Source organism: Zonotrichia leucophrys, chromosome 7 (genome assembly GCF_028769735.1).
Source record: "Zonotrichia leucophrys gambelii isolate GWCS_2022_RI chromosome 7, RI_Zleu_2.0, whole genome shotgun sequence".
Lineage (NCBI taxonomy): Eukaryota > Metazoa > Chordata > Aves > Passeriformes > Passerellidae > Zonotrichia > Zonotrichia leucophrys.
The window spans coordinates 9,538,920-9,561,881 of record NC_088177.1 but is presented as its reverse complement, the minus strand read 5'-3'; the positions used below and the strand labels follow the sequence as shown (position 1 = coordinate 9,561,881).

The 22,962-nt window shown below is 51.6% G+C and overlaps 1 protein-coding gene across 26 annotated transcripts in view; it reads right to left on the bottom strand.

The window, feature by feature from the left end:
* The window catches only part of PCBP3 (poly(rC) binding protein 3), a 44,014-nt gene that overhangs the window by 6,000 nt on the left and 15,052 nt on the right, over window positions 1-22,962 (bottom strand). Inside the window, exons 2-14 of one of the 26 annotated variants that reach the window (XM_064718498.1) lie at window positions 21,722-21,863; window positions 21,420-21,443; window positions 20,594-20,626; window positions 19,944-20,060; window positions 19,309-19,440; window positions 18,911-19,039; window positions 16,509-16,652; window positions 14,099-14,140; window positions 10,102-10,180; window positions 9,358-9,417; window positions 6,199-6,251; window positions 3,348-3,517; window positions 1,368-1,693 (exon numbers count right to left, since the gene is read on the bottom strand). In XM_064718498.1, the coding sequence (XP_064574568.1) occupies window positions 1,657-1,693; window positions 3,348-3,517; window positions 6,199-6,251; window positions 9,358-9,417; window positions 10,102-10,180; window positions 14,099-14,140; window positions 16,509-16,652; window positions 18,911-19,039; window positions 19,309-19,440; window positions 19,944-20,060; window positions 20,594-20,626; window positions 21,420-21,443; window positions 21,722-21,790 (1,089 nt within the window). In that variant the 5' untranslated portion in view covers window positions 21,791-21,863 and the 3' untranslated portion in view covers window positions 1,368-1,656. Of the gene's footprint in view, window positions 1-1,367; window positions 1,694-3,347; window positions 3,518-6,198; window positions 6,252-9,357; window positions 9,418-10,101; window positions 10,181-14,098; window positions 14,141-16,508; window positions 16,653-18,889; window positions 19,040-19,308; window positions 19,441-19,943; window positions 20,061-20,593; window positions 20,627-21,419; window positions 21,444-21,721; window positions 21,864-22,962 lie in introns of those variants that run through there. The other 25 variants (XM_064718499.1, XM_064718506.1, XM_064718507.1 and 22 more) reach the window with 25 other exon arrangements.

The following is a 22,962-nucleotide window of genomic DNA, read 5'->3' as shown; positions in this document are numbered from 1 at the left end:
GAAGTGGCCCAGCATCCTGGCAGGGGAAGGGTGGGAAACTGCCAGTGGTGCCTGCTGGTACTGAGGGCTGAAGACAGGGAAAGGCCCAGGAAGTCTTGGGGCTCACCTCAAAAAACAATGCATTTTCCATGTGCTGCAGTGCAAAAATGTACTGTGTGGCTGCCTCAGCTGTCTGGGGACACAGTGTATCATGGTCCCCTCATGTGCAATCTGGGAAAAGGGACAGTCAGGAATTAAGAAATGAAAAATGTACATTTCCCTGCTGGAGAGGCAAGAGAGAGAAGAAAAGCCGGGAAGCAGAAGGCAGGGCTGGGCAGAGAGGGTCTTGGGGAAGGGTGTGGGAGACACACATGGCAGATCCGTCCAGACAAGGGGGCAGTGAAAGATGATGGTTGTCACACCATAACTTATGAATTAATCTCAGGGAAAACCAAAGGATTACACAAGCCAAATACTCTCCCTTTGGAAAAAAAAAAAAAGAAGAAAAAACAGAAAGCATGGAATCACTCAGGAAGTGCCTTGGTCATTTCTCTAAAAAAATGAAAACAGAAAAAAATTATGATGCTGATGAGAAATAATAATAGTAATAATAGTAATAATAATGATAATAATAAAAAAATGGAGAACTCTTGCATACAACCCCCACCTTCCCTCCAAGTAGCTAAAAAGGTGTGGAAGGATGCAGAGGGAAGGATGGGGCTGGCATTGTTGGGGCGACCCAGGAGAAGAACAATCGGAGCCCATCAGTACCAGAGCTGCACAGACATTTATTGAACACAAACAACGACAAACACAGCTGGCTCACAGAGCTTCCTGAGGTTTTGCTTGTGGGGGATTGCCAAAAGAGTGCTTTCAAAGGCTCCTGGGGGTGTGAGTCCCATACAGCTGAGTTCTTCCCACTTCCAGGTGCTTGTTAGTTAAAAAAGAAAAGAGCATTTGTGTGTATCTGTGTGTGTGTGATTCCCTTAGCTTAGTAGGAAAATGGGCTTGTCTGGACCATGCCATGTTCCAAGAGAGAAGCCTGCAGGCTGAACCCGTACTTGGCTTCTGCTTCCCAAATAACACAGGGTGAAAAGAATGCCCTTACCCTAAGGGCAGGGGCGTGAGGCGGCGAAGGTGAGCCAGGACAAGCAAGGGGGAGCACCAAAGGAAGGAGGGTGAGAAAAATTAATTCGTCTGAAACATGCACAGCTCTGGGTGGCATCATTATGTCCATACGCTACAGAGAGTACCGCCAACATCAACTCAATGTACAGGTAGCTATGCTAGACTGACACTAGAGACCCCGCCAGCTCCTGAAGTGTTGCCAAGTGAGAGAAAATAAACAACGCCCCACCCCCCCACCCCCCCGCCCTGCTGTCCCCAAGAAGCAGATGAAGCAGATGAAGAATTAACACCCTAACGCTGAAAACAAGGACCATAACCAAAGAGTTTGGGAGCAGCTTCGGGAGCACAGATTAAAGAGCTTGTAAAGAAACGTTCCAGTGTGTGCATACGCGCCCGTGTGTTTATATATATATATATATACGTTAGTAAAGAAAAGAGTATCTGTGGAGGCAAAGGGAAGACGGTAAATGTACAGGCAGTACAGGCTGGGTGGAGTGCCGGTGGCTGGAGAGGGTCGGGTGGTGCGGAGTGGAGGATGGTGGGTGGAAATTAGAGTGCGCCCATTCCAGTGACCTCAGACGTCAGCCTAGAATAGACAGGGGCAGAGAGAGGGGTGGGGGGGAGACAAAAAACAAGCGCTTAATCACCAGAGCAGAAAAGAAAACGAAGACCCTGCGGGGCAGCGCTCCTCCTCTTGCCCAGATCCCGCGTAGATGGAGTGGGCAGAGCATCACTGGGTGGCCTGGCGGACCCCCGAGGAGGGCATGGGGGGCTGGAGCACAGAGCCAGCACAATAGCTGGCTGGCTTTCCCTCTCCTCACTGCAGCCAGGCCGCGGCAGGGGTGTCACCCACCAGAGGTGCTGGCAGGAGTCATCCCAGAGCACAGCTTCTTTTCCAGCAGCATCCCTTCACAGGAGACAGGCAGCTGTGCCAGCTCCCCAGGCTGCTTTGTTTTGCTCTGGTTGAGAGAGGCTGAGCCCTGTTGTGCTGCCCCACCAGGTCACCTCTGCACAGGGGCAGCTCAGCCAGCCCTTCCCAGCAACTAATAGCCACTTCTTTTTCTTTTCTTTCTCTTTCCCGTCTCAGGGATGGTGGGGAGAGACTGGCAAGGATCTCCAGGGAAGCCACTCAGCCATGCCCGCGGGTGGGGGGCTGGCCCCGTCCCTCACCCAAGCAGGGCGAGGGGTGCCACAGGCATGAGCAGCGGGGTAGCAGGGCAGGATGGGATGGCAGGGGTCTGCTACGGGTCGGGGCTCGAGTGGGTTGGGTGCAAGGAGGAGAAAGCACATACAGACCTCACCGGTGCTCCCAGCCCACACCCCAACAAGTGTCCGTCACCGCCAGCAGCCCCCTGTCCTCGTGGCCCTGCCAGCAGCCTCCGTCCTGCGCGCATCCGGGGCTGGCAGCGGGCTGGCACGGCATCAATCCTGCCCAGGCGGATGGGCCCATTTGAGTGGCTCTGCCAGGTGGGTGCAAAGATACCAGAAAGGTCCTGTATCCCCTTAAACTCACTTCCCACAAGTTCACAGACACAGGCAAACAGGTCTGAGTGAGCACCCTGGACACAGCTCCCTGCCTGCATGGAACAGGTCCCCAGCTCATCTCTGCAGCTACGCCTCACCATGGCACGGGCTGCGTCTCTCCCCAGACAGCAGCAGCGCTGGGAACCCTTGGCCCCTGTGAAGTCCTGCAGTGCCAAGCTTTTCATGATGAAAAGGAAGCAGTCAGGCCATTCCCATGTCTTGCGTTTACTGGACTGATTGTTGTCACTGAATGGAGGAAAGCCTTTTGGAGGCCTGGAAGCACGTGGAAGAGGCAGTAAGCGATGCTGGGATCCCAGCAAGCAGGTCCCAAGTGACGCCTCCCTGCCAGTGTCTCAGCTCCATTCCTTTCCCCGTCCCCTGCCTCGTTCCCAGGAAAGACAGCGGCAACTTTGCCCACCCACGAGCAAAATCCTTGAGCGAGGGTGGAGGGAAGGCAGGCGCCCGGCACGACCTGTGGCTGCTCCGCCAGCAGCATGGTGGCTCCTGGTCCCCAGCCAAAGTGCCAGCTGAGGCCAGATGTCCTGCTGGCAATATCTGGTCCCTGCTCAGAGGTCTTAGCAAGACACCGTCCATCCCAGCCGGCCTCAGGAAGGCCCTGCTGGCCCATGGCACCAGGAGCGTGGGGTGCTCCCAGCAGGACGGCGGGACGGGATGGGCCGTGGTGGGAGGCGGTGGAGGTCGGCGGGGGATCTCACCTGGCGTTGATGAGGTACTGCGCAAGGCTGATGTTTGCAGGGGTTCCTGTGATGGTAATTTGGCGCTCCGATGACCCTTCCGTGGCGTTGGCGATTTTGATCTGCGCTCCCGACATCTGCCGAATTTCATTGATTTTGGTCCCTTGGCGTCCGATTATGCAGCCTATTAGCTAGGAAAGAAAGCACGGAGGGAATGTCTGAGAAGCAGCGGCTCTGGCAGTCACCAGCAGGATGTGAGCACGCCTGGGACAAGAGTGACCTTAATGCTCATGAAAACGGGAGAGGGACAGCCCAGGGTGATTCCTACCAGCGTGTGAGCACGGTCCTCCAAGGACACATCCAGAGTCCTGCCCTGCTCTGCTCCTTGTGGGGAAGAATCTCCATTATCTGCACATGATGCCCAGCACCTCAGAGGGCTTCAAGGAGGGCTCATTTCAGTAATAATAATTTTCATGGTTTAATCAATGGTCAATGTTTTGCAAGTACTTATCCCCTTCCCAGCCAAAGCAAACCCAAAGGTGGTTTGGACACATTACTAGAAGGAAACAAGCCTGCTGCCTTCACTGGGGACAGGCCAACCCCAGGAGTCCCCTCATCAGCTGGTGCAGTGACCCCATCCCACATTTCTTCTATCCCACTGAGACAGCCTCAGTGCCTCTGCTACCCCCTCCAGCTCTTTTGGTGCAATCCAGTGGCTCACCAGCAGGCACAAGTGGGCACCCACAGAAGAGGCGGACTCTGCGTAAAAACACGTCTTTCATACACTTCTGAAAAAATGAGAGCCAGATGGAGACTTGAATTTCCTCAACTGTTCATCCCTTGAATTTCCACCATGATCCTCAGTGTTTTGACTTTCTTCAACGGTCTTTGCTCATTTGTGCATCCTCCTCAAATCATCTCCAAAGCTTGGTAACACATACGGGGATATCCAGCTTGACCAATACAGGCATGAAGTGCTCTGCATGCTCTTTTAGGCCGTTTAAGCTCTTTTCCAAGGGCATTTTATACACGGGATGTTCATCTTGGCAGCTGCTGGATTTCTGTACAGTATAAGTAAAGATGATTACTCCTCCAAATACTCCCTGATCCTTTGATCAGACCATGGGGCTGCCATGGTGGTTTATCCCATATGGACCTAAATATACACTGGAAAGCTGTATATTGTCCCATTGTCAATATACATTGTCCCAGGGTCTGTGGGAGGATGTTCAGCGCATCCTGGTCTTCACATCACAGAAATAACTCCGAGCTGGTTCAGCAAATGAAAATCTGCTGGAGAGACTTGAGGAGCAGGTTTTATGTAGGCAGATGCTCAGCTACACCCAAGCTGAACAACATTCAAGTTTCTGACAGTCAGAGGAGCAGCAAGATGGGTATCATCCGATTTCATTCCGCTGTAGCACAACTCCAAGCTACACCACTAAAACAAACCTGGTGACTCTTAAAGGAACACAAACCTGTCCTCTGCTTCCTGAGAGAGTTCAGTGGGTTTTTTAAAGGCATTGAAACAACAATGGGGAGAGCTAAGGAGCAGTTTTTCAAGGTCCAGGTGATAACATCTAATATCTCCCAGGTCTGGTGAGAGCTCGGCCTCTGGTGTGTGAACGCTCCAAGTGCTCCTGAGCTCTCAGAGGTCTCCTGGCATCCTTTCCTCCCATGTGAGTTCTTTCGCAAGGGGTCTCTTCATATTTCTGAAGATACCTTCACTGCTACAGTCCTGCATGCTCAGCAGACATGGCTCCTGGAACCTCAGGAGCGCTTGCAGAGCTCTCTGCAGCTTCCTGGAGAGGGATCCTTGCTGGGTGGAGCAGATCTGGGATCAGCCCCCACTGTCTGCTCTGCAGATCCCTCCCGTGGTGATTTGACCCAGGGTGAAGCATCTCCAAGGGTTTCAGCCAGCAGGTGCTCACAGGCTCTTGCACTGCATGTTTCTTGGGTGAACACAAGTCTTGGCAGAGGTGCCTGGCAGCTGCAGCCGGGATTGCTGACCTTCCAGGGCACTGCCAGCTGCTGCTGAACAGCAGGAAGAAAGAGCAACTGCTGCCAGGCCCTATCCAGAGACTCCTGATGAGGATGGGCTAAAGGTGCTTGTTAGTGATGGACATGGGAACAGAGACTGGATGTCATGCCTCCACTTGCCCTCAACCTGATCTGAGCACAGACTGGGTCTTAATCCACAGAAACCAGTCCAGAAGCAAGTGAGGCTCATGGATCCAGGTGGTGGCTGTGTCATGCTTTCCATCCCACCTCCTCCCAGCTCAACATGGCTCCAGCCTCCTCCCAGCAAATATCCCAGTCCAGCACCCATGTTACCACAAAGCTTCCACCTATCAGACCCCACAGCTGCCTGCCAGCAGTACTGAAACACACTGTCCTTCAGACACTTATGTGGCACTTTGTGGCATCAGAAATGTCACTTACTTACCTCCTCTCCCCCACCACCCCAGCCCATCACTACCCTTGAGCTGGAACATCATCTCAGACCCGCCACGGCCTGATTAAGCAATTAAGAGTTTAATCAGAGCTGGCATGGGAGCTCTCTCCCTTTCCCAATGCTGTCAACTGGGCATGTTTCATGAGCACTGAGTTCACTTGGAAAGGAAAATGGAGCATTAAGGATTGTACCTGGGCAAGCTAACGACGGAGTAAAGTCCAACGGGCACTTTGTGCTGCAGATTGATCCCCAACCGACTGCACAAGGATGAGGGAACATGGGGAAGGGATATATCTAAATATATTTAACAAAGCCAAATGGCTGCACATTATACATAGATACATGTATGTATATATTTGTATGTGTATATACACACACACACACACACATGCCAAGGAAGCACTTGGATTTACTTACATCATTGGGAATGGTGAGTTCATGAGTACTGGCCGGGGGACTGGCATCCAAACCTGGGCAGATGCAAGGGAACATGGTTAGAGCTGGCAGAGGCAACACCATGAAGCTCCGCTGCTTTCCCGCAACACTGCCAAGGCTGCGTCCTGCTCCGGGCTGGGAGGGGAAGGGGATCACACACTCTGGGACAAGGAGGAGGAAGACAGTTGCTACCTGACTCTGCTGGAGCTGGGTGTCACCTTCCCTGCATCCCACGAGTGCCTCGCTTCCCACCCTTCATCCTATCCACTGGGAATGGCTTCAGAGGAGGGTGCAAGGTTCCAGCACAGCAGCAGAGAGCATGCCGGCTGGGACACCTGCTCCACAAGAATGCTGTCCATGCACCCTCCAGCCCCCTCTGGATGGAGCAGCATTGAGCTGCTGGCATGTGACAGCAGCTTGGTGCCCCAAAACCAGTGTCCCTGCGGGATGCGGCAGCACAAGTCCTCTGCAAGTTAAGTCCCCCAGACTCTCATGCTGAATTTGAGTCAGACTGTTAAGACATGCAACCTAGCTGGACCAGGACCACCTGTCCCTCTTATTCCTAAGAGAAAGCAAGGTGAACAGTATGGAAATTTAGATCCTGCTTCCCTCCAAAATCACACAGTGAGGAGCAAAGGCAGGGGCATGCTTCCTCCCACCCTCCCCTGGGTGAGGGAGAGCTCTCTCCTCCATGGTGGGAATGGCTGGAGCCAGCAGGATACCCTGTGAATGCAGCTCCAGAAGTAAGAGACACCATGCCATAGTGCTCCTAGGTTTCCCATATTAAATCACCTCAGTGCCGAAGCAAGGACGTCCTGTGTGAAATCTGCAAGAAAGAAGCTGTATGGTGCCTGACAGGAATTTGCAGTAACTGGAAAAAAACCCCTTATCTTTATGATATAAACCACTGATGAAAGCTTGTAAGAGCAGAAGAGACTGCCAGATCTGTATCCATGGAAAGAGGGGGGTTAAGGAGGTGCAGAATGAAGAAGCGCAAAGAGACTGGAACTGCAGGGCTCCTGCAAAACAAGACAGCAGCAGCACCCAATTCCTCACATATTTCCATGGAGGGCCTCAGCACAGAGGAAGAGGAGCTCTGGTTATCTCTGATATGCTCATGCATGATCTTATGATGTTAGGAAGTGAGGTTGAGGAGGCCCTGGCACCAGTTGTCCAGAGAAGCTGTGGCTGTTCCATCCCTGGAAGTGTTCACGGCCAGGGCAGATGGGGTTTAGAACAACCCGCTCTAATGGAAGGTGTCACTGCCCATGGCACGGGGGTAGAACAGGATGGGCTGTAAGGGCCCTTCCAATCCAAACCATTCCAAGATTGTGTGACAATGTACTTCCTGCGCTTTCCTGAATGCATCTTCCCAGATACACATTGCTGACATTTGCCTGCAGGGGGCTTCCTCACCAGACTTTTCACTTGGGACCACAGAGAGGAGAGGAATTGCAGGGAATGAGGATGCAAATCCTCCAGCTGGCAGCCCTCTGCTGTCATTCACCCCTGCCAGGGGTACTAATGCCAAAGCCTGCACAAAACATCTCCTGCCCAGGTATTACACCACAGTCAATGCTTGATGCTGACTTTACAGCACACACTTCACCTGGACCAGCCGGTACACTGAGCCTCCTCACAGTCTGGGGCAAGGTGGATTGCACCCATCACAGACATATCCCTCTGGTGAGGGTGTCCCTCTCCTTTGGCCATGTGTTACAAGGCTCAGTTCAGCAGCAGCCTGGGTGTGGCAGAAAATGTCTTCTAAAGAGAGCAGAGCACCAGTGAGGGCTCTGAGCAGCACTGAGGCATCCAGGGATCTTAGGGAACAGAAACTAAGCTCCTCAGACTCCTAGGCAGCATCCTCCATCCCACACTCAGATGACATGGATGATGCTGAAAGCCCTTGCGACACCTGGTGCCATGGCACTGCACCATCCCTCCATCACACAGCCTTTGAGGAATGGCCACATTCTTCTCCGTGATCTGGAGACTCTTTACTTCATCACTCCAGATCGTCCTTTTCTGATATGTACAAGCAGTCCTTGAGGCTGTAACGAGGGTGTCAGGGCAGGGTTAATGCCTTGGGTGACTGCAAAGGGCAAAGGGGGCATGCAGAAAACACGGCTGCACAGGTCGGTGTCATGAAATCTATATTTCTGCAATCTTGTGGGGTCTATCTGCTCGGGCTACTCTTGCTTTCATAATTAGGTGTTGTCACCAAACCTTTCAGGCATGCATGGGATGGCTGTGTGCCCTAGGTCTGGCTCATCCTGCCTGTGAGCCTCCAGGTCTCAAGATAGCTCCTCTATGCAATGGTAGGAAACAAAAGACAAATCTTTTTCTCGCATATGGATGAATGTGGCACGTCTGACAGCAAAATTTCTCCAAAGCTGCAGCCATGCTTCGGGTGGGTCCTCAGGGTCCTGTCCCACTAAAATTGCAACTCACCCTGAATGGCTCGGAGCTGCCTGTCACGGCTGTTCCCATCAGCACTGTTCTGTTGCTTCTGAGCAAAGTTTATGCAAAATTAAATGCAGGAATAAGGGTGATGACTCCGGTATCTTCCTGGTACACAGACAGCATTGAGAGAGACCTCATCACACCTGAGGGGCAGCACAGATCTCTGCTCTCTGTGGCCAGGGACAAAACCTGAGGGAACAGCATGAAGCTGTGCCAGGGGAGGGTCAGGCTGGACATCAGGAAAAGGCTCTTCCCCCAGAGGGTGCAGGGGCACTGACCAGGCTCCCCAGGGAATGGGCATGGCATCAAGGCCGCCAGAGCCCAAGGAGCATTTGAACAATGCTCCCAGGCACACGGTGGGATTGTTGGGGTGTCTGTGCAAGGCCAGGGGTTGGACTGGATGATCCCTGTGGGTCCCTTCCAACTCGAGATATTCTGTGGTTCTATGGCAATTGCACAAAAACATCACAGAGCCAGGTAATAAAGCCCAGGCACTTTTGCTTTGACATGCTGCACAAGGAGAAGGGTGCTGCCTGATCTCTTCCTGCACACCAAGACAATCTGCTGTCTTCTCCACGAATATCATGATTCCTCTCGGAGCACAACAACGGCACAGTCCTATTTATGGAATACATTTCAACCAAAGCCTGCTTACTTCCTTCTAGCTTTGTGTTTTACCTGATGACTGGCCCATCAGATTTTGAGCTTCTTCGGAGGAATGTAAGGGCAGCTTTTCTCCTGAAGAGCAAAGAAGAAACAGGTTTAATGCTTTTCCCTTCGAGGAGATAAGCAATGTCACTTCATCTAGGAAGCTCAAAATATGATGAACATACTGTCAGAACAGTAATTTCCAAGCAGTACTTTATGCACCTCCATCCCCTGTGCTCTATCTGCTTCCCAGGTCACCGGGAACATGCCGGCCTCGAGGACAAGGCTCGGGCCATGCCGGGGCTGGCTGTCCTCCCATCAGCGCAGCCCCCTCCGGCCATGCCTCCTTCCCACCACGACAGCTCCGTCCTGCCTGGCTCGGCACCGCTCCCCGCGCAGCACGCCTGGCCGACCTGAGCCGCTCCTGCCGGGAGGGTGCGGGCGTCCCGCCAGGAGAGCTCGGGCGTTGTGCCGGGAAAGCACGCGTGTCCCGCCAGAATCCGGAGCGGCGCGGGGCAGAGGATGCCGCCTCCTCATGGAGAGAGGGAAGGAGGGATGGTGCTCACGGCCTCTGCTGGGAAAGCCCAGGCTGAGAGCTCGCCTTGAGCACCACAGCCCCCACAACATCCATCAAGCCTCTCCTTAACCTCTCCCCATGGATATTGCCACTTTTTACTCGCCCTGCTCATTTCCATTAAACAACAAGAGTTTAGAAAGAGAGAGAAAGTCTACAGGTAAGAGAAGGATATCTTGAAAGGGCGTGTGGGTACGTACCAGGGAAAGCGGGGGTGGTCTGTCCAAGGGGAGTAAAGGGGGTTTGCTGCATAGCCAACTGGTGGAGCTTGGTCAACTGCTGAGGGGTAGGAGGGACATTAGAGCTAAGAAGGTTATTGTCATAGAGTACAAGTCACACCAAAAAGCAAGAACAAAATTATAATGGGCGGGTGGGGGAAAAGGAAAACAAACTGAAAAATAAAAATTTAAAAAAAAACAAAAACAAAAACAAAACCAAACCAGGAAGCCATGGTGAGACATGGCAAAAACATTAGCAGAAAGGACTTGGCCTGGGTATAGTGCAATAAAGCCCAAATCTTTGGCAGAAGTGCTTGGTCAGGGTCTGAAGTACGATACCAGCAAGAAGCCCATTCTTAGTGTCAGTTCAACTCCTCTGCCTCCGTGCAGGGCCAGATGGTGGGCGTCACAGCCAGCACCCAGGAACCCTCTTTGTGCCACCTGAGCCACATTGTCACCGCTTGTCCCCGCAGCACACATTCCTGTGCTGTGCCTCCAATTGGAACGGCCTCTGGGAGATGGATAAACGGCATTTCTAAATGCCAGCTCATTAGAAATATGGGGAATTATGGGCTTCAGTCATGACCAGTAGGTATTTCAGATCCTTGTATCCCTTGTTGTGCTGAGGAGGTTTGGCTGCCTGGTCAGGGAGTTTCATAGAGAGGTGTTTGTTTGGAATACATTTTGTGCTCAGTTTTACTGCTCCAAATAATAAAAAACAAACAAACAAACAAACAAAAAACCACCAAACAAAACAAAAACCCAAAAAGACAGGAAAAGAAAAGAAAACAAACCAAACTGGGCTGAAGACTGGCAGTGAGCAGGAGGGAAGACTCTTTAGAACCTCCCACTTTCACAGGGGCTCTGGGAGTTTTCAGCACCATATCACCACCTAAATTTAAACTGCTTCTTTTGCCCATCATTCCTGGCAATGGGGAGGCAGGAGTTATAGTTTCAATGTTTTGGGGGGCAACAAGACTCAAATGTCTCCTTGCTGCTGCAGCAGGGCTAGGGAGGGAGAGTGAGGAGGTCCGGCTGGCAGCAGTGAGGGGGAAATGCTGGGAAGAGCTGACCTGGGGGCATGAGCACACTGGGGGAGGCTGGAGGGAAGCAGCAGGAAGGAGTGAAACACCTGAAAATTCCTGGACAGGTTACCTGTGGGATCCCTGTCCTGTCTGGAGAGGCATGAGGACACCCAGCCCCTGCTGCCTCAGGGGAGAGGTCTCACCACTCCACAAAAAGAGGTGTCTGCACATCTCTGTGCCTATTTTGGCTGTCTTTGGCTTACTTTAGCGAAAGGTGTGATATGACGGGCTCCAGCCACAACACAGCTGTCTCCAGATAACACTGGGCATGCTACTGCTCCTGCAGGGAGCAGGGACATCAGCATCTAATGCTTTTCAACTTCAGAACTATCCTGGAGCTGCACCCTGTTTCTGGAATTCCTCATGACACCTGGTCCCACTGGCAGGACTCCAGATGAAATCTCTTTGCCCAGTGGGCTCCAGCCATGCCCTGGGACAGGGGTCCTGCTTGCCACGTGGGGGAGACCAAAATCTTTTCTAACACTGACCTAGTAGACCTTCCAGACATAGTTCAGATAGCGGTATTTATGCAGCCCCTGCAATTAGAGCAATAAACAAGTCTAGGAGAGGAGAAGATGGCTGCATCCAGGTGTCATGGAAAAAGCTGCTACGTCCATCTCTTCCAGCTCATCCCCTCTGCTCTGGTGAGACTGTACCTGAGGTACTGCATCCAGCTCTGGGGTCTCCAGCACAGGAAGGACATGGATCTGTTGGAGCAAGTCCAGAGGAGGTCACGGAGATGCTCCAAGGGGCTAAAGGGGGTCCAAGAGAGCTGGAGAGGGACTTTGGACAAGGGCCCGGAGTTACAGGACAAGGTGGCTTCACATTGACAGAGGGCAGGGTTAGGTGGGATTCTGGGAAGAAATCCTTCCCTGTGAGGGTGCTGAGGCCCTGGCACAGAGTTCCCAGAGAAGTTGTGGCTGCCCTGGATCCCTGGAAGTGCCCAAGGCCAGGTTGGATGGGGCTTGGAACAGCCTGGGACAGTGGAAGGTGTCCCTGCCCATGGCAGAGGTTTGGAGCAAGATGAGTCCTTAAGGGTCCTTCCAACCCAAGCCAGTCTCTGACTCTATGATCCCGCAGCTTTTGGGACAGCAGGCAGCTACCCATCACATCCCAAACAGCCAAAAACACCCAGGCAATGCTGAAGCCCCTTATGAGCCAAAGCTTCCCCTGTCCTGGAGTGCTTCTCCAGGGACAAAATCATGGCAGGAGAACACACCGGGCATTCAAAATTCTGCCCGTTTTGCAAAGGGCAGCCACTAAACACAGACACCTAAAATGTGTTTAAAATGCCCTAAAAGCACATTCAAGACTGGATTCTGCACTGAACATTGTTTGAAATGACCAGTCATTGAAAGAACAACCTGAGAGTAAGGATGTGAGTAGCCCCTGTACCAACAGCTTTATTCAGGAAATTTGCTGGGAGTGGGGCACAGTGCAGTCAGCAAATGTATTTTAATCCTGACAATAAGAGGAGTATAGGAACAAGGAAAACACTGAGCTGTTGGCACCACTTGCAAAGAAAAACTGGGATAAAGACTGCATTGATCTATCCTAACTATACAGGTTATTTTGTTATATTCTGCTTTTGGAGGAAAAGCAAAGAGTACATAATGAGGAATATTTCTTATCAACCATCACAGCAGGCTCTTCAGAGTACACACATACTGGTGTCACAAGCCAAAGCCTGGATTCCTCTAATTCCAGTGAAAACATTTCTCCTAGGATGAAAATCCAGCCTGTAGCTCCCTAATGCTCCCATACAGGGCAGGCAAGGGGGTATTCCCATTCATGGTATCAAACAGCCTTGCCACCTTCTCAACCACGGGGAAAGTAATTCCATTATTTAGTACCTAACGCACTCACTGGAAAAGGGAGCTCTGAGCTGCATCAACCCCGTGCATGGGTGGATGACTGGAGAAGGTTTTCCACCTACTGCCACATCCTCAGCCCCACTGCAGATCCTTGCCTCACAGCAGGAGAGACCATCTGCAATGAGACCTGATGGCTATTTTATCCCCTTGGAAACACATTTAGAAAGTCCCTGCCTTTTCTAAAAGCCATGACCACCTCAGAAGCTGAGCTTCACTGCTTTCCTCAAAGAAGTCCTCCAAATGGACTGATTTTCTATTTCCCTTGGTAATTTCAGGTGCACACATTCCAGCTGTCGATCCCTCCATGTCCCCCCACAGGCATGGGAGCCCAGGGATGAGCCCAAGCCTCAGTGAGAGCAGCTGAGAGCAGCTCCTGTCTCTGCCCCAAGGAGCCCGAGGTGAAGTGGGGGCTGTCCCCATGCTGCCCTGCCACCCACAGCGGTGCAGACACCAAACCCGGGGTGACCACGTTGGGCTGGGGGCCCTCAGCAAGGTGAGATCCAGCATCAACACCTGCCCCGTCCCTCTGGGAGACACGGTGGGGGGTTTGTCCAATTTCCATGTCACCCAAAGAAGCGCCCCTTCAGAAAGGCACATACCTGCCCAGGCTTGGAAGAAGCCAGAGTTCTGGCTTCTTCCCACCCCACCAAGGCCCTCAGCAGCTAAATATGACCTTGGCTTACCAAAATTTTAAAGACAAGGGGAAAATAGAAAGGAAAATTTTGGGGTTTTTTTGCCCCTGTTTTGATCATTTTGAGGCACAAAATGCACAGGTTTCTCTCAGAACAAAGGGATAGCACTGAATAATGCAAACATTTTAGCATCAGGCCAAGTCCTCAGAAGTAATAAAGTTTAGTGCTTACAGGTTAAAAGGCTACTCAAGATATTACAGATACTACACATGGCCAGTTACTTTGAAAATACACTATTAATATTATTGGCTAATATTAATATTATGTGAATTGACAGTAGCATGCAGGTGACAGAAAAGGGTATAAGAAAAATTAGGGTAAAACTCACATCTGGGTGTGGAATAGCGTATTGTCCCTGAATTGTATAGGCCTGTAAAGGAAAAGCAAAAATGTTACTAGGGCTGGCAGGACATGAGGAGAGAACTCCATCCCTCTGTTGGGACCCCCTGTATCACATTAAATTCCCTGGGGCACCAAATCCTTGGGGCAGGAGGGAGATGTTCCACCTCCCATTCAACCTAGAGCATGCTGAGCTATCTGACTTCAAGGGCTCAGGCTCAGTTCGGCTTTTTCAGAAGGAAAGAAACAGCTCTTTATAGGTGCCAGCATTGCACGGAGCAGGAATATCAGGCTGTGGCTGGTCTTTGCTGTACAAAAAATAAGGATCAGTTGCACGGGGGTTGAAAGTGGACAATCTTTAGTGCCCCTCTAACAACCAGAACCTGTGTAGCAGGTGCACAGTGACATCGCTGCCCAAGCGTGACCCCAAAAAGCAAGCCAGCTCTGTGAGCCTGTCCATATTTCCAGGTGCACAAGTCCCAGTGGATGCTTTACATCCACCCAGTATATTCCAGTGCTCTGCTGGGGCATTGGAAAGGCATGGAGGCGAGGGCAGCCTGCACTGCAATGCCTTTCACCAGCTGTAATTGATAAGTCCATGCAAGTATCTGCCAGGCAAATGGGTTTGTGTGTTTTTCCCATCCTTTATAGCAATCCTTTCTCTTTTTGTTAGTAAATAATCTCAAAATAAGTAGCAATGTGAGTGAAGAGCCAGACACTAGAGAGCCCAATATTTAGGACTTAACCAGCAAGCAAAACATATCTCACTTGTTGACACATTATTCAGATGATTCTGAAAGAAATGGCAAAAGAGATGGTGAACACTTTGAAAAGGGAGAGTAAAGATTGCCAAGAAAAATGAAAGGAAAAAACTTTGGTACCACCTGCAAATTTGCTGCATTGTTTGCAAAGAGCAAAGTGCTTTGTGTAAAGGAAACCCCCAAAATCATGCAGGAGGAAAAGGGAAAATGTCTGTCCCAGTGCCCACCAGCAACCCAGCACAACGGGGACGTGACAGAGGCTGAAAAGTTGCCTGTCCTGGTGGTTTAATTTGGCCATTGGTTTTTGATTAGAAAAACTGAGCCGAAAAAGGTAATCAAGGGCTGGAAAGTGTCTTGGACAGATGCAACTCAACTCTGACCTCTGAGGGCTGGTCCCTTTGGCAGCAGCCGTTGGCTGCTACATCACTCAGGCTGCTGAGCTCCCGGAGGCTCATCCCACCCCAAACACCTGTCACCAGCTGTCACCAGCTGTCCTTGACCCACCCGCCCCGTGCCACCCCTTGGGCAGAGCCAAAGGGCTCCCAACATTGGGAAGAACTCTCACTTCAGACACAGTTGCTTCCTCCCATGATGTTACTTCTGTCCAAGAAACCAGCCATTCACAGCAGAAGAACTGCTGCCTCCATCTCACTCTCCCTTTTGAACAGACCAGGCAGCTGGACTTGAAGTTCTTTTCCAGGACGGCTGCTCAGATGGAGTGACATACTCCTGATCCCAATGATTGACTAATTCAGCCTACAATAGCCTGTGCTCTGGGCTTTGCTCCTGTTCTTAGTTTGTCCTTCTATTTATTATGATTGGAGAGAAAGTAAGTGACTTGTGTGGAGCTGCTCTGGGTGGCATAAGCTGTGGTTTTGTGGTGCTGGCCCTGCCTGGATGCTGGAGCTCTTGGGAAGGTACATCCCCTGCTGGATGTCATGCACCTCAGCAGAGTGAGATCTACAGGCAGGCCCTCAGTCACCAGGTGAGGTGATGAGATGAGGTGGAGAAAGCAACAGTGCAAGTTCCCTCTTTAGAAACAGCCATGTGCTCAGTTGCTCTTGTTTCTGCTGATTTTTGTTTTCGGAATAACCTCCAGCTCACCCGTGTGATGGTCATCCCACAAAGGAAAAAACCACCCCAAAGCTCATGGCTGGAAATAGCACGAGATGTCTGCAAGGCTGCAGTGTCACTGGGGTGACACAGGGCAGGCTCTGGCACAGGGGGAAGCAATACCCCAAACCAGCTGAGCGCCAAGGAGGGGGACACGGCTCTCCCATGGTGGCTGCCCTGAACAGAGAAGGAGCTGTGACAAGCCCTTCCTACAATGGATCAGTTACAGCTACACAAAGGTATTTCTAATTGAGCTGGAGGTGCCAGAGAGCAGCGACATCCTCTTGTTCAACAACGCTTTTCTAATCCTCTCCTTCTCAACCACTGACAAATACTGAACTTGGGTCTGGTGAAGTAAATTCTAGCCTTTCCTTTGTGTCTCCCCAGGCTGGCTGTTCCCTTCTGCTCATTGTCCAGCATCCATCACAGGAGCTAAGCCAAGAGCTTTCAGTCCAGCTGCCATGGCACACAATGGATGGAATGACACCATGCAAGTCAGAAGGCAAGAAACCTGAGTGCACTAACGGGCAGCGGCTGGTGCTGCAGTAAAAGGCTGAGGTTGGCAGTGGAGGCTGCAAGCGGGTCGGCTCTTACCTGACCACCTGCAAAAATGACAGGGGTGGAGGCGGGCTTTGGGCGGTAGGGAATGGTGGCACCTTTTGGTGGGGACTAGGAAAAGGGATAAGGAGAGGGAGAGAGAACATTAGAACAGCTTTCCTGAAATGGCGGCAAAAAGAGTGTTAGAAAGCACCTAACGGAGCACGGCCCCCGGGGCCGCCACGGCAACACCCGCACCAGGCAACACTGCATTTCTGGACAGGAGCACATGGGGGAAAGAGGGGTTCCATGGGCAACAAGGACAACCTGGGGCATGGGAGATCCCCTGCCAAGGAATGGGCCCCTAAATGGCCTCCTGGACCTCCGTTGCCTGCCTCAGCTTTGCTCTGCTCTGCGCAAACCACATCGCCTGCTCCAGGCTCCAGGAATCCTCCTCAGAACGCCCTGAGGAGAGCCTCAAACAGCAAGATGGGGAGATACAGCCCATCTGAGCAACCCAGCACCATGCTCAAGCTCTTTGGCTGCCCTCATCTTCCTCAGCGCTGGAAAAGGGTCACCTTCAGGCCTTGGTGCGGTCATCGCCATCTGAGCTGTGACGTGGGTGCTGCAAGGCACCTGTGGTCAGCTGAGAGGTGTCCCTGCACATGGCAGGGGGCTGGAATTAGATGGCCTTTAAGGTCCTTTCCAACCCACACATTCTGTGATTCCATGATTCTGTGGTCTTGCTGCTCTGTCTCCTCCCTGGGTAGGTCTGAGCAGAGCTGCAGTGAACAGGCCGCAGGTGTGATGCACAGGAGCTGCTCACCCAGGTTCTTCCTCTGGTTTTCTCCTGAACAACTTACGGGCTATAGGAAACATGGAAGTTTCTAGGGACCAGGAGAGATTTCAGCTCTCTTCTTCCTTTCTACCCAAAATTAAAACAACTCAGTGACTGCTATATAAGGACAGGCAATAGAAATTACACTATCTCATGGAAAAAAAAAATAAATTCCTGTACATTCTTTGGATATCCACTTGTAGGAAAGCAGCATTATCTAACTCCTGCTGCTAAGCACCTGTCTGCGGGAAAGCTGATCAAAGTACATCTCCAGCATCCCAAACGCACTTGTTCTTTTATTGCATTACAAATCTTGGAGGGGACGAGATGGGATTATCTGTTTAAGGCTGAAAGGTGATATGGAACATCTCTATGAGCCATTAAAGCCAGGGCACTTTCCAGATTTCAGACTGCAAGAAGACTTGTGGGTTTTTCTCTTTCCTCTCTGTACAGAGGAGCAGATCATCTTGCTTTGTGAGAAGAACTTTTTAATACACCTGGTAAGCATCACCTCAGGCTCATCTCTGCTGCAGTCTGATGATGACCCAGATGTCATTGGGTGCTGCAGTCTGCGACCTGGTCATCCAAAATTCCTATGGCAGCAGTGCAGCTGCCTGAGCATCACAGCCAGCAGGGATGGGAAATGTGGCTCCCGGCTATCCCTGCTGAGATGTGCTGCTGCCAAGCTGAAGATGCTTCCATCTGGCTTTGCATCACCTTCACCAAGCCTTGCCATCCACATCTGAAGCTTTTCCAGTGGGAAACAATGCAAGAGCGCCTCACATTGGTCCTTGTTTTGTCTGTCTCTGGGATGCACCAGAAGTGGAATGTGTCACCGTCCTGGGTCCCAGGGGCTTTCCTCCTGGAGCTTCTCCCATCTGAGATGGCAGGTGTGGACATGAGGCATGTGGCTGAGGTCATCTCCAGCAACTGGTACTGCAGCATTTCTCCATGGCAGAGATCTTCCAGCTCTGCCTGTCACCATTTATCCCAGAAAAGGGCACCTTGGACATATATCTATGTGCCCTACAGTCCCTGCTCTCCACCAGCCTTCCTCATTACCATTCCCACTGTACTTCACCGGAACACAGCCTTGTGCTCCCAGTTCCAGCTCTCCCAGTGCAGGGGATGCTCTGGCCTCCTCCTCCTGGTTGTGGTCCTTGAGAGGCAGAGACCAGGTTCTTGGAGCAGTGGCTGTCTGTAGCCCCCATATCCTTCTCACAGCACCCTGAGTGCTGCTGGGACGCCAGGCCAGGCTGTCCCAGCTTGCTGGCACCCCTCTGCCCTAAAGCCACCCCCTGCTCTGACACAAACCACCTCCTTTGGGGCACCCAACCAGACAGGCTTCCAGTGTGGGACTCTAGAAACTACGGACAATGGTGGGGAAAAGACACGGGGTGTATTTCCAGCAGAGGTACCAGGAAATGAGAGTGGTCCGACGACGCGAGGTGAAGGGGACAAGAGAGACACACTCTACAGCTCCCAACACTCTGGTGGGGCCAGCTGGGATTTTTTTCCATATGTACTTTACCCTCTTTGTTACAGACTGTACCTCCAGCATCACCACACAGATCTGTTTGACACACTGGATAATTGCATCGGGTGTCCCCGAGATTGTCACCGCCCGCTCTGTGGAGTTGGGCAGCATGTCCCCCGCCACTTGGACCTGAGCACCTGTGGACTGGAGACAGAAAGCGAGAGGAAGGAGAAATCCCACAGCTGAACGCCTTCACTCAGAGCCAGCTCCAGCCCCAACACCATGCACCTCCCGAGGGCCCGGCACGGGGCATCCCGTGGGATGCTGCTCCTACATCAGCCACACCATCCCGGGAAGCAATGTGATCTGTGATGCAGCACAGGGATCCATTTTTCCAAGGCACCTCCCCCTTGGATGCAGATCAGCTCCGAGGAGCTGCACTGAAGGCAATAATGAAACAGAATCTGCCTTACCTCCCGGATTTCCTTGATCTTGGAGCCCCCCTTGCCGATGAGGGACCCGCACTGACTCGCAGGCACCACCAGCCGCAGTGTCACTGGAGGCTTGCTGGTAGCGGTGCTGTTGCTCATGGAGTTGGTTATGTCCTTGGAAAGGAAAAGTGCAGCACATCAGCCCTTGGTACCTGACGAGAGCCACCTCCAGCGCCCAGGTGGCGCATCTACACACATCGTGGTCAGGTGACTAAAGCGCTCCCTCTTGAACACTTCCAGGGATGGTGACCACTACTGCCCTGGGCAGCCTGTTCCCAGGCCTGACAGACCTTCCAGTGAAGAAATCTTCCCTAATATCCAACCCAAACCGAGGTTATTGCCTCTGGTCCTGTCACTTCTTACCTGGGAGAAAAAACCAACCCCTAAATGGCTACACTGTCCTTCCAAGCAGTTGTAGAGAGTGAGAAGGTCCCCCAGAGCCTCCTTTTCTCCAGGCTGAGTCTCCCAGCCCCCTGAGCTATTCCCCATCAGACTCGTGCTCCAGACCCACCCCACTCAGAGACGTGTGAAAGGTTCTGTGCTGAGGCCATGTCCCAGTTAGTAAAATCCAAGCAGGCACTGCTGTCCCCAGCCATGGGCTGCCTCACATTTCTCACCTCCTCGAATTTGTAGGCGATCATGGCAAAAGCCTTGAAGATGGCATCGGTGGGGCCAGTGATGGTCACAATCCGCTCAGGGCAGTTCCCCTCTGAGATGTTGATCCTTGCCCCGCTCTGGAAAGAGAAGAGGAGTCCTGGAATAGCCACGGCCAAGCAGGTTGGGTCCTCTCTCAGCCTGATACCTGTGCCAGCCTCACAGCGTTCAAGCAACCCTTCCCAACTCACACCCGTCCTCTGCAGTGATTTCAGCCCTGCCTTATCCCAGCTCTTAGAAAGGGTTTCCAATGTTTCATCACAAAGCAAACCCATGGGATCGAGGTAAGACCAGCTCATGGGGTCATTGCCTGTGAAGAGTTTTACTCACTGTCCTGACAACTCCCCGGGAGCTGCAGGCACAAAGACCCTGGAAAAACTCAAAGCATCTTATAGATGACTTAATTTCAACATTTCATTAAATACTTGACTCAGGAAAATGGGACAGGAGTTTGAGTGTGAAGGGAAAAAACTGGTCCAAAGAGCTCTGGGGACAGCTGGCTTGCTTGTCCTGACCCTAGGAATTACTGCACATATCACACAGGGCAATATGCAGCTCTGGCCACTCTGCACTCCCTTTCTCCTACAAATCATCCTCAGAGCAGGCTGCTCACCTCCTCACGCATCTTCTTCACAGTCTCTCCTTTCTGAAACAAGAGGGAAAACCAAGCCATTACTGAAAATTCAACACTTCTACCTTTAAAACAACCCTACCAAAAATGCATCTTCCTAATACATGCCAATGTGTAGCCAAAAACATGGGGGCTGTGATGCCTGGCCCTGCATTCACACGTGACGGTCAGCTGAAGAGCTGAGCATGTAAATGATCAAATATGTATATACAAATTCACATCTGTGAATCTTCCCAGAGTTGGACACGCTGATGGAAAAATAAGGCACAAGCATATAGGGAAAACGTGTTCATGCTGAAAATGTTTGCCACCATAAACCTTTCTTTTAAAACCACCCAAAAAAAACCCTAATCCTGTATAGCCAGGACTTTCCAAAACACTGTGGAAACATCAGAGCAACTCAGGAAGCCTTTTTGGACAAGGTAAATGGAGTCCTCTGGCCTCAGAGACAGGGGCTATAGAATTACTTAAAATATAATTTAAATGTATCTGTGTGACATTTTTAGTATCTCTTAATGAAGTTATTTGATGAAAACACCAGTGCAACATGACTGTAAGCAGCTGGAAACAGGTGAGTTTGGTGAGGTTTGGTGGGAATGGTCTTTTGACCTCTGGTGGTTGGTGAGGTTTTTAGGTGAATGGTCTTTTGACCCCTTTGTGGGTTTCTCCTAATTTCTGGCTCACAAATGCAGCACCTAGCTCAGGCACCCAACACTTTTCAGGACATCACAGGGAAGAGGTGACTGTGGCATATGCCACACCACAGGTGCAGGAACAGCATCAAAGGTACATTAAAAGGCATCCTTACCTTCCCAATGATGCTTCCAACTTCCTACACAGAGAAAAAGCCAAAACCAAAGGAACTGACATTAGAAAACATGATGAGAAACCAACCCAACCCCATAACCAAGTGAAGACCTGGTGGACATAGTTCCCAGCAGAGGGACAGGGTTGAGGGGCAGGAATGAGAGGGAGCGGGAGCACCATGCCGCCCTCCCCACCGGCAGGACAGCTATTTCTGGGGCTGGGACAGCTGGACAAAGCTGTGTGTGGGGCTGGGCAGGTGGGACAGGGACCTGTGAAGACACCCCCACTGCGGGAGCCCCTTACCTTGCCGTGCATCAGCAGCCGGATGGTGAGGGTGACGTTGAGGCCGCCCTCGGAGACCTTGGACTCCATTTCCTACCGGGAACGGGAGACGTGCGCTAGCTGGGAGAGCAGCCCGGCACAGGCAGCACCTTGGCGGGATCACCTGGGACACAGCGGGGAAGGCTGGCTCTCAGAATGGGCTCCTGGGGGTGGGACAGACCCCACAGAGTAGCTAAAAAACAACTCTGGAGTCGGGCATCAGATGAGCAGCCTGGCCAAGGGCCAGCGGCTGCAGTGGGGCTTTAAAGCGACCACAGCACCTGTCTAGCAAACCAAAGTTAACCATTTCCAGCATAAAGAAAACCACAAGGCACCTTTGCTGTGGTCAGGATTGTCTATCTGGCTCCAGGAGCACGGAATGGGAAGGACAGAACTGGCATCCTGGTTGCCACGCATCCTGACCTGAGAGCTCCCAGCTGGGCAGACTGTGGACCACACCCCTTCCAGCCACTCATGTCACAAATATCTAAGGAAATCATGCTGTTTTCCTTTTTCCATTTTCTCTCTTTCCTCCTCTGCCCTCTAGAGGGTCACTGATGTTTTGAAGTCAAGAGGGTGAAATAAATAAAAACCACAGAATGGCAACAAATCCTTCATTTTTCACGCCTGATGCCTCTTTAGGAGCATCTCTGCATGAGGACGTGGCATATGAAATGTCCCTGCAGCCCACTGCATGGGGAGAGCAGTCCCATCCCAGAGGGAGGTGCCAGCATTCTTCTACATGCAGTGCTGAGGGATACAGAGCAATCCTCCCTCACATTATTTAATCCCTCAGTCTGTATCAGATGGGAGATTTTTCATCCTGCTCACAAGCATCTGGCATTTCCCTTTGCTCAGACAGGGACTTATGTGAGCAAAAACAGCAGAAGATAAACAAGTTCTCAAGTACTGCTTTAATGCAAGTCAGGATGAATAAACAGCAGCAATGCACAGACCGTGGCTGGGATATGGGTTTGATGCAAAACCTCTTCCCAGAGGTTATTATGAAACCCAAAATGGATAAACCCACGTGGTTTGCAGGGGGATAGAATTCCCTGAAGCTAAAGGACACTGGCTCACTGGGAATGAGGCTGCTTATGACCTACATGCAAACATGGGGCTTGAGGCTGCTGCATCTTACAAATGGAAAAAAAAAGATGGAATCTTCACAAGAAGGATAAGAAATGAAATGTGCTCAACACCAAAACAGATTCACTGGCACA